This window comes from Piliocolobus tephrosceles, chromosome 10 (genome assembly GCF_002776525.5).
Source record: "Piliocolobus tephrosceles isolate RC106 chromosome 10, ASM277652v3, whole genome shotgun sequence".
NCBI lineage: Eukaryota > Metazoa > Chordata > Mammalia > Primates > Cercopithecidae > Piliocolobus > Piliocolobus tephrosceles.
In genome coordinates this window covers 14,777,853-14,789,153 of record NC_045443.1, presented here as the reverse complement: position 1 = coordinate 14,789,153, position 11,301 = coordinate 14,777,853, and the positions used below count along the sequence as shown (strand labels likewise).

General features: G+C 41.4%; 1 protein-coding gene across 1 annotated transcript in view; it reads left to right on the top strand.

Annotated features, from left to right (window-relative positions):
* The first annotated feature begins 7,811 nt into the window (after window positions 1-7,811).
* The window catches only part of GUCY2C (guanylate cyclase 2C), an 83,845-nt gene continuing 80,355 nt past the window's right edge, over window positions 7,812-11,301 (top strand). The window contains exon 1 of the mRNA XM_023226143.1: window positions 7,812-8,155. Coding sequence (XP_023081911.1) covers window positions 7,939-8,155 — 217 coding nt within the window. The 5' untranslated portion in view covers window positions 7,812-7,938. The remainder of the gene's footprint in view (window positions 8,156-11,301) is intronic.

The window sequence follows — 11,301 nt, the reverse complement described above, 5'->3', positions numbered from 1 at the left end:
TTCACATCATTCTCCTGCCTCAGCCTCCCAAGTAGCTGGGACTACAGGCGCCCGCTACCACGCCTGGCTAATTCTTATCTATTTTTAATAGAGACGGGGTTTCATGTGTTAGTCAGGATGGTCTCCATCTCCTGACCTGGTGATCCACCCTCCTCGGCCTCCCAAAGTGCTGGGATTACAGGCGTGAGCCACCGCGCCTGGCCAACATCCTTGTTCTTAAAAATGTTCAACCCATATCCCATTATGTCTTTTTCACTGGCCATTTATTTCTTTGTAGCTCTTCATCTCTTGCCATTTTGTTGTTTTACCTCTTCCTTTATCTTTCCTCTTTACCTCCTTCTTCTTGGAATGCTCCTGGAAACTTCAACTTTTTCTCATTTTATTATATTAAAAAATATTTATTTATGCCTAACTCAGAAAGTTTGCATACCTAAATCCATTTAGTCTCAAACTCCTTCCCTCAAGGGAACCTCCTGCCTTGGTCTGTGAAAATGCTGGTATTATAGGCATGAGCCACCGTACCTATCCAAATCCATGTGGGACCTCAGCAAAATCATGTATCTTTTTTGCTGCCTGACTTATCTGACATTATGTTGCTTTAGGTGAAGAGGACCAGCCAAGTATTCCTTTCACAGGAAAAAAATCTGAAACAGGAATCATTAAAAATTATAAATTTATTCCTGAAAAGTTTTGTCTCAAAACATATTCATGTTCATTTATTCATCTATTGAAGTCAGGCCAGCGAATTTTCTTTGAGCACGGATGCCCTGATTGGAGCTCTGAATCAGCTTTTGTAAGTAAACCACACATAGTGCATCGTCTATTTCAGTGTTTGATGTTTTTTGTCGCCGTTTTTGTTTTTGTTTTTGTTTTTGAGACAGAGTTTCACTCTTGTTGCCCAGGCTGGAGTGCAATGGTGCGATCTTGGCTCACTGCAACCTCTGCCTCCTGGGTTCAAGTGATTCTCCTGCCTCAGCCTCCCAAGTAGCTGGAATTACAGGCACCCGCCACCATGCCCAGCTAATTTTTTGCATTTTTTTTAGTAGAGATGGGGTTTCACAGTGTTGGCCAGGCTGGTCTCGAACTCCTAACCTCAGGTGATCCACCCGCCTCAGCCTCCCAAATGCTGGGATTACAGGCGTGAGCCACCACCCCCGGCCTCAGTGTTTGATGTTTTAAAACAATTGACAAGCGCTCTAAGGACAGAACCTTTTTAGATTTTATATAGTATTCTCCAGCATTTTAGAAAGTCTTGCCACAGTAATTTTCTTAGTAATTTGACTTTGTTTAAGATTTCCAACAATTTATGTATGCATTTTATTAGATCACCATTTAATTATATTCATTAAGGACATGATGAAATAATAAATAAAACTGGCAAATTTGGGTGCAAACAGAAGGGAGTTTTAGTAAGCATACAACTTAACTGGACTAAGCAAAAGTGCATGTGTCCACTGACTGCAAGCATACCATGCCTATTTCTGTTAATCTGGTGAGTCTATTAAATCATCTGTTAAGAAATACTTTACTGCAGTCATTGTGCTTTAATACGTTTCGATCAGAATTTCTACCGTTGTGTTTAGCACAGAATTTTCATATTTTACTTCAATTAGTTTCTTGGTAAAATTCCTTTTGAAAAATCATCTTTGTTTCTCCAGTGAGATGAGGCAACAAGGGAAAACTAGGATTGCTATAGGCAGAGGAGATGCGTGTGTTTCCACAGGCCAAAGGGAGGGAAGGGCACTGTAATGGAAAGCATACAAAAGAGACCCAAACTGTTGTTAGAAACTAAAGAGTGGCCAACACAGGTGACTTGCTTAGCTGCCCCTTCCTATGTGGAGTAATTTCCTTTCTTTTCCTTTTTTTTTTTTTTAGACCAGAGTCTTGCTCTGTCGCCCAGGCTGGAGTGCAGGGGCATGATCTCCGCTCACTGCAACCTCTGCCTCTTGGGTTCATGCGATTCTTGTGCCTCAGCCTCCCAAGTAGCTGGGATCACAGGCGCCCGCCACCATGCCTAGATAATTTTTGTACATGTAGTAGAGATGGGGTTTCACCATGTTGGCCAGGCTGGTCTCAAACTCCTGACCTTAAGTGATCTGCCTGCTTCGGCCTCTCAAAATGCTAGAATTACAGGTGTGAGCCACCACTCGCAGCCTCTTTCTTTTCCCTAATCTTTAAAGGATCTTGTTCTGTATTGAAGAGTGTCTTACTCTGTTTGGGCCGCTATAACAAAATACCATAAACTGAGTGACTTATAAACTTCAGAAATTGTTTTATGTTTTAAAGTTAGAATTGTGAAAAACAAGTGTGTTAACTAGCACTACGACTCCTTCCCAGAAGCAGCTGTATTTGCAGTTACCTCACCAAACAAAAGATACAAATTGTTGGTAAGCTCAACGAATCCAAATGGAGGTAACCCATTAAAAAAAAAATCCATAAAAATTAGACTGCAGCTACTCATCAGTTCACTTGAGTGGCCTTTTGGGGACCTTCTTTTTCTCAGCTGATAACACTTTGGCACTGGGAGCCGCATCCCCCATTGCAGGGCCTACAAGGAGGAAGTCCAAGATCAAGGCACTGGCAGATTCAGTGTCCGGCGAGGGCCTGCTTTCTGGCCCAGAGCAGCTGCCTTTTTTATGTGTCCTCACATGGTACGGGGAGGAGAGGTCTCTCTGGGGCCTCTTTTATAAGACCTCTAGGACCGTTATAAAAGAAGCCCCACATTTGATAATCGGGGATTTCAACATATGGATTTGAGGGAGACCTAAACATTCAGACCATAGCCAAGAATATGTCTCCTAAAGCTGCCAACTCAAAAGTTCTATTATTTGGTTTTGATTCTTGAAACTCTCCAGCAGAACCTGCCTACATTTAATTATGATCTGCATGTTTATAGTTCTATGACATGAAGAAGACACACTATTTGTCTTAAGGGATTCAGGAGGGACTGCTATTTTGATCCTTCACATTTGGAATTATGTTCCTGGTCACATGCTATAATCAGAGGAATCCCAGAACTGCACCTCCCAACTGTCTTGATAGCTGAATCAAAGTACCTGGCAGTTTTATCTATCTCATCAACTCCCTCCACATGGCTTTCTTTTATACTTGTAATTTCTGGCCCACATTTTTTAAAAGTAAAAACAGTGTCTTACTTCTGTTCCTTCTCCTGCCACAGGAAGTGGAAAGAGCAACAAATTAATAGTTAGAAAACCGTGTTTGAGTTCAAACTTGGCCACCAATGTGCCACACAGAAAATCATTACCTATAGCAAAGGCTGAGCCTCCTTGTGATGGCCGTGTGCCTCTCTGCAGCCGGGTATTCCATTCTTATTGACATCCATTACAAATCCCCATGCAGCACCCAGTCCTGACCACTGTCAATCACCTACCACAACCTATCCTGCCCCATAAAATAATCACAGCACTTTTCTTCTGTATCAAAGCTGAATCCTGTGAAGGTCCCATCCTTTCTCTAGGAGACCCAGGACTGAACCCATCCTGTTCCACATCAACCATCTCCAAAACAACAGCCCTTGGCATCATGTCTCCTCCAGTATTCTTTTACCCTCATACTACTTCCTCTCTGCCTGATCTTTCTTCCTTCCCATTCTTTATCTCAAACATTTGACAGTGCCTTCTGAAACACCCATGCTACAGTCAACAAATGCCTCAATATTCTTTATCTCTTGGTTAACTGTTCCCTACACCTCTTGGCTACACTGGGAGGGGAAAAGGATGATGTTTTGGGGATAGAGTACATAGGAGTGCGAAGGTCCTAGGTTGTAACTTGGATATATGAGTGTTCATTTTCTTATTCTTTTAATCTGTACATATTCATTACATATAGCCTTTATATGCATGATCTGCTTCCTCGTTTTAAAATATTTTATAAAAACACAATCTCTGTTCTTTTGAGGCACATGTCATTTAACCATAACACTCAGTCCCTTTTCATCAGTCTCTGTCAATTATTGAAGTCCTGATTGTTCTCCCTCATCTATTGCTGCATTGATAGATCATCTTCTCCAGCAAGCACCTACTATCAATCTGGTTGATTTCAATACTCAACACGTGACCTGTCCAACAAACTGGATTCTGAGTTCCTTGAGCTCCTTGGTTCAAAGTCATTTTCTTCTTCCCTCTCTCAGCTGCCCTGAACTGTTCAAATCAGTAATGTAGAAAATCTACCCTCTAACTCCAACACTACCTTCCAGGTGTTCACTTCAGTAATCCCCTTTTTACCTGGGCTGGACTGTGAGACCAGCTAAGCTGAGTTAAGGGAACCGGTGTATGTCAAGCAATCCCTGTCCTGCCCTAGGAGACAGAATCCCCACAATACTCACTTACACAGTCAGTTCCAGGCTGAGGCTTGAGGAGTCCATCCTCCTGCAATAGGAGACGCAGCTCCCAGTGCCAAGATGCTATCAGCTGAGAAACAGAAGGTCCCTGAAAGGCCATTCAAGTGACCTCATGAGTGGCTGCAGTCTAAATGTTAAAGATTTTTTTTTTTTTTTTTTTTTGGTGGGTTACTTCTATTTGGATTGGTTGAACTTATCAACAATCCATATATTTTGATTGGTGAGGTAACTGCAAATGCAGCTGCTTCCAGGGAAGAGTTACAACACTAGTTGATACACTTATTTTTCACAATTTTAACTTTAAAACATAAATTTTGCCATAAGTGGTCAAGTCAATGTTGTCAACAATGACGTTATCTGATAAATCACACATTCCTGATTTTAATTCCCAATTCCCATTTAAGTTCAGATTCTCTTCTCAAAATTCCATGGGGACTGTTCTCACAACTGCACAGATACCTTAAAATCCATATGTCCCAAGACAGAAGTCATTATCTTATCCCTCAAACCTGCTCCCCTTCCAGAATTCTAGAGCTCAGTAACCAGTTGAGCACATCAGGGGTCATCTTTCGTTCCTCCTTCTTCCTAATGTCCTGAATCCAGTCAAATACCAAGTCCCATCCATTTTACCTTTTATTTTTTTATTTTATTCATTTATTTAGAGACAGGTTCTTGCCCTGTCACCTAGGCTAGGGTGTAGTGGCATGATCACAGCTCATTGCAGCCTTGAACTCCTGGCCTCAAGCAATCCTCCTCCTGCCTCAGCCTCCTGAGTATCTGGGTATACAGACCTGGGCCACCATACCTGGTTAACTTTTTACAAAATTTTTCTTTATAGAGATGGGGTCTCTCTATATTGTCCAGGTTGGTCTTGAAATCCTGATCTCAAATGGTTCTCCTGCCTTGGCCTCCCAAAGTGCTAGGATGACAGGCATGAGCCACCATGTCCAGCTAATTTTTTTTTTTTTTTTTTTTTTTTTTTTTTTTTAGTACAGATGGGATATAACTATATTGCCCAGGCTGGTCCCACATTTTACCTTTTAGATATTTTTTGAACCCATCTCTACTGCCACCATCCTTATCCAGGCGTTCTTTAGCTCTGTCTATAGCAATAGCCTCCCCATCTGTTCCCTGGTTCTGTGCCTGCCTCTCTCCAGGACATTTCTTCCATGGAAGTCTAAGCAGTCTGTTCAAAATTCATGTCCTTTTCTTGACTCTTAGGATATAGTCCCAAATCCCTATTGACTTACAGGAAAGTCCATGCCCTCTCCCACCTACTCTTTTGGCATCCTCTACCACCACTTGACCCCCTAGTTCTCTCCACTCCAACCAGGCTGTAGCTCTTCAGTTTCTCAAACATGCTATGCCACTTCTCACATCCGGGTCTTTGCACAAGCTGTCCCCCCTGCCTGGTATGCCCTCCTTCCTTTCCATTCAGCTAATGCATTTATCCTCTTGTCTTAGCTAGTGGACACTGTCTCAGGGATGCTTCCTTGACTCTCTAGAAAAGGTTATGTTAATTTGCAATATGCTCCCATAGCACTCTGAATTTTTTTCATTGTTGAATTTAGTTATTCATATATTTGTTTATCCCATAAAAATATACAACTACTACATACCCCTAAAAATTAAAATGAATGCCAGGCATGGTGGCTCATGCCTGTAATCCCAGCACTTTGAGAAGTCAAGGCGGGCCGATCATGAGATCAGGAGATCTAGACCATCCTGGCTAAGATGGTGAAACCCCGTCTCCACTAAAAATACAAAAACAAAATTAGCCGGGCGTGGTGGCAGGTGCCTGTAGTCTCAGCTACTTGTGGGGCTGAGGCAGGAGAATGGCGTGAACCCAGGAGGTGGAGTTTGCAGTGAGCCAAGATTGTGCCACTGCACTCCAGCCTGGGCAACAGAGCAAGACTCTGTCTCAAAAAAAAAAAAAAAAAAAAAAATTAAAGAAGAACTTTGAAAAATTAAAATTAAAAAATAAAAATAGAAAATAGACATAATATTTAATGTTTGCCTTCTCCCATTAGAATGCATGTTCAGTGAGGACATTAATGTATCTATTTGTTCATGGCCATAACTTCAGTGCCTTGCCAATACTCAACACATAGTCAAATCTTAATAAGTAGTTGCTGCTTAACCTACAGAATGGGAGAAAATTTTTGCAATCTATCCATCTGGCAAAGGGTTAATATCCAGAATCTACAAATAACTTAATCAAATTTACAAGAAGAAAACAAATAACTCCATCAAGAAGTGGGCAAAGGATATGAACAGACACTTCTCAAAAGAAGACATTTATGCAGCCAACAAACATGAAAAAAAAAACTCATCATCACTGGTCATTAGAGAAACGCAAATCAAAATCACAATGAAATACCATCTCCTGCCACTTAGAATGGTGATCATTAAAAAGTCAGGAAACAACAGATGCTGGAGAGGATGTGGAGAAATAGGAATGCTTTTACACTGTTGGTGGGAATGTAAATTAGTCCAACCATTGTGGAAGACAGTGTGGCAATTCCTCAACGATCTAGAACCAGAAATACCATTTGACCCAGAAATCCCATTACTGGCTGGCTATATACCCAAAGGATTATAAATCACTCTACTATAAAGACACATGCACACATATGTTTATTGCAGCACTGTTCACAATAGTAAAGACTTGGAACAAACCCAAATGCCCATCAATAATAGACTGGATAAAGAAAATGTGGCATATATAGACCATGGAATTCTATGCAGCCATAAAAAAGGATGAGTTCATGTCCTTTGCAGGGACAGGGATGAAGCTGGAAACCATCATTCTCAGCAAACTAACACAAGAACAGAAAACCAAATATCATGTGTTCTCACTCATAAGTGGGAGCTGAACAAAGAGAACACATGGACATAGGGAGGGGAAAATCATACACCGGGGCCTGTTGGGGGGTGGGGGGCTAGGGGAGGGATAGTATTAGGAGAAATACCTAATGTAGATGGCAGGGTGATGGGTGCAGCAAACCACCATGACATGTGTATACCTACATAACAAACCTGCATGTTCTGCACATGTATCCCAGCAACTTACAGTTGCTGCTTGAGTGACTGAAACACAGCTCTTCCTAGTTAAGGATTTCGTTTCGACGTGCAGCTAAAACCTAAGCACTAATGGTCCATTGTAGCTGTGTTTTCCTAAAGCCCTTTGACCTTTATTTTCCATTTCACAAAGTTTGTTATGTATGTGATATATTGGCCTCTTTCTCTTTTCCCTCTTCCCAGTGATGCGTCAAAAATTATTGCATTTTTATTGGGTGAGGCCCAGGTAATCTCTGTTTATAGCTCTGACCTTTCTGGGTGCAAACACAAAGTGAACTTTGGTTTATCTCCTGCCATAATGTAGCTGCTAATTACTGGCAAGCAGGCTGTATTCCACGGCTCATGTGACCAGTTGGGCATGATCAGAGAGAAGCGTGGGGAAGAGTGGGCTGAGGGACTCCACTAGAGGCTGACCATCTGGATTCCCTGCCTCCCGAGGAGCCCAACACAGCAAAGCAAGTAGGCACAAGGAGTATGGTTCTAACGTGATCGGGGTCATGAAGACGTTGCTGTTGGACTTGGTTTTGTGGTCACTGCTCTTCCAGCCCGGGTGGCTGTCCTTGAGTTCCCAGATGAGTCAGAACTGCCACAACGGCAGCTATGAAATCAGCGTCCTGATGATGGGCAACTCAGCCTTTGCAGAGCCCCTGGAAAACGTGGAAGATGCGGTGAATGAGGGGCTGGAAATAGTGAGAGGACGTCTGCAAAACGCTGGTAAGAAAATGTTAATAGAATCCTCCTCCACTTTGTTACTACCTCTGGGGACAAAATGTTGCTAAGCAAAGACCTTGTGTTCTTTGTCTGATCACACAACTTTCTCTAAGGGCTGTCCCTAAACCCCTTTCTATTTCATGACAGTAGATCCTTAGAGAGAAGAATTTGAACCCTATTATGCTGTGCTCACTCACACTTCACCTTACTCTGGGACTAGCCCTGACTCAGGAAATGTAAAGTGTTCACAGCAGTGAAGTGTCCCAGTTAAAACTGGGTTTAGGCCAGATGTTGTGGCTCACGTCTGTAATCCCAGCACTTTAGGAGCCCAAGGAAGGAGGGACACTGAGCCCAGGAGTTCAAGACCAGCCTGGGCAACATAGCGAGACTCCATCTCTTCAAAAAGAAAATAAATAAAAATAAATTCAGTTTATTGCCCAGTTCCAGGAAGGCATCATGTTTCCTTCTGTACACAGAGGTAAGATTTGGTCTAGACCTAAGATTTCACAGGGATACTAATCAAGAAGATGAATTCAGACAGTCAGTTTCACATAGACACCAAATCTTTCTTTGGGCCTTTTATCCAGAGAAAGACATTTGTTTCTAGACTGTTCACCTTTTTTTTTTTTTTTTTTTTTTTGAGATGGAATCTCACTTTGTCACCCAGGCTGGAGTGCAGTGGCATGATCTCGGCTCATTGCAAGCTCCACCTCCTGGGTTCACGCCATTCTCCTGCCTCAGCCTCCCGAGTAGCTGGGACTATAGGCGCCCGCCACCACGCCTGGCTAATATTTGTATTTTTAGTAGAGACAGGGTGGCCTGTTCACTCTTTACATTTCCTGTGGCTGTCATTACCAGACATAGTTAATACAAAACATTTGCAATCAAATTCATTGTTGCAGTTCTTCATTGTATCTTTTAGTTATAAAAATAAATTTTATAACATTACATAAAATGTGTAAAATAAAGGGGGAAAAAAGCATCCATGATTCCCAGCCACCTGGAGGTTTCCAGTCTGTTTTCATGTGCTTCTTAGTTTCCTGTTTTTAAGAATGTGCCCAGCACTTTGGGAGGCCGAGACGGGTGGATCATGAGGTCAGGAGATCGAGACCATCCTGGCTAACACGGTGAAACCCCGTCTCTACTAAAAAAAAAAAAAAAAATACAAAAAACTAGCCGGGCGAGGTGGCGGGCGCCTGTAGTCCCAGCTACTCGGGAGGCTAAGGCAGGAGAATGATGTGAACCCGGGAGGCGTAGCTTGCAGTGAGCTGAGATCCGGCCACTGCACTCCAGCCTGGGCAGCAGAGCAAGACTCCATCTCAAAAAAAAAAAAAAAAAAAAGAATGTGGTTGGTGATCACTATGGCATAGAAACAATTTTGAATCCTTTTGGTTCACTTCACATTATTGCACAAGTGACTTTCCTAGAGCGGCATGGCCTTTCTAGTCATCACGTGAATTGATGTGTAATAGCCACTGGATATTATAATATCAAGTATGTATCATATCCACTGGATATAAATTACCTAATATGTTAATATATATAATAATTCTCTGATGTAGGATATTTCATTTGTTTTAAACTTCTCATTATTTTTATAATACTTCAACAAACATTTTCATGTAGTTTTTCTCCATTCCCTGAGATTAGATTACCAGAAATAGACTTACTGAGTCAGTGAGTATTTAATGCATCTTAATGGTTATTTGTGGTTTTAAGGATGGTATGTCTTAATTTTCTCCATTTAAAATTCTGTGGAAGTAGGGCAGCTGTTCAGATATGAATAATAAGTTACTTCTGTGCACATACAACATCTCTGCAATTCTGAAACTAGATTCACACATAAGTGAATGGATCTGATCTAGAGCCATAATGGAATGAGGAGGTCATTTAGTAAAATCCCCTTATTTACCAAGGCAATGTGGTGCACTGGAAAGAACACTTGATTTGTCCTTTGAGGACCCGGATTGGGATTCCTGCCCCAAAGTTTTCTCTCTCTGTGATCCTGGGTTAGTCTCCCTGAACCTTGGTTTCTTCAGTTACTAAGTACCTGTCATGGGGTAGCTAAGTTCTAGGTACTTCAATTACATCACCTCTTTAATCACCACCGCTGTGACGTTAGCATGGTTGACACTGGTTTCACAGCAGGAGTTCAACAACTTTGCTAAGGTAATGTAGGTTGTCTGTTTGAAGTGAAATTCAGACCCACATCTGTCTGATCCCAGGGAGTACATGGGTCACTCTTTGGAATCCATCGTAATATCTTTGTCCAGTGTGAACTAACTTTCTAACTAAAACAAGGCAGTGGAACATTATGGTTAGAAGCAGATATTTGGAACCTGACAGATCTTGATTTATTTTCCAGCCAGAGCATTCTATGACAGGTATGACCTTAAGCAGCTAAATTTTTGGAATCTGAGTTCCTACAGCTATAAATTAGAATAACTGGTAGTTACCTCATATGGATAGCATATGGATTCAATCAGAAAACTCACATAAAGTACCTCCTTCACTGACTGAAACATAATAGGAACTCAATAAATGGTAGTTTTTGTTGTCGTTGTTGTTATTGTTGAGGATGTTAATGTAGTTGTTTTTATTGTTGTGCTGTTGCTACTGCTAGAACACATTACCAAGCACCTAAAATAATTAAATAGTATATTAGTTAGAGCCTTGGTCCCTGACTCATACAACCTGAATTTGAATTCCTACTCCATTATTTACAGCTGAGTGACATTGGGTGCATTGTTTATCATCTCCAGGTTTCACTCATGTCATTTGTAAAATACAGTTATTAGTGGGCAGGTTGTTAAATGGATCATTTAAGTGGAGAGCTCTATGGAGATGAAGGAATGAGCTGTGATGCCGAGACTTTTACATCTGTTAATGCATTTTGTTGGATGGATATGCATGCATAGTAAACACAAAAGGTACAGGTTTTGGGGGGAAAGATAGCTCATGTTCTAAACATGTTGAGCATCATTATTTGGGAAAAATTCTAAGACAATATATCTGAGGATTACATTGAAGAAAAGTAAAAGTTCAGGCATTATAGGTGAGGTTCCAAGGGGAAATGATCAGTATTTGTTCTAGGAATCAGAAAAGCTTTGAGGGTCTTGAAGAACATTCAGGATCTAGCGGGAAAGAAT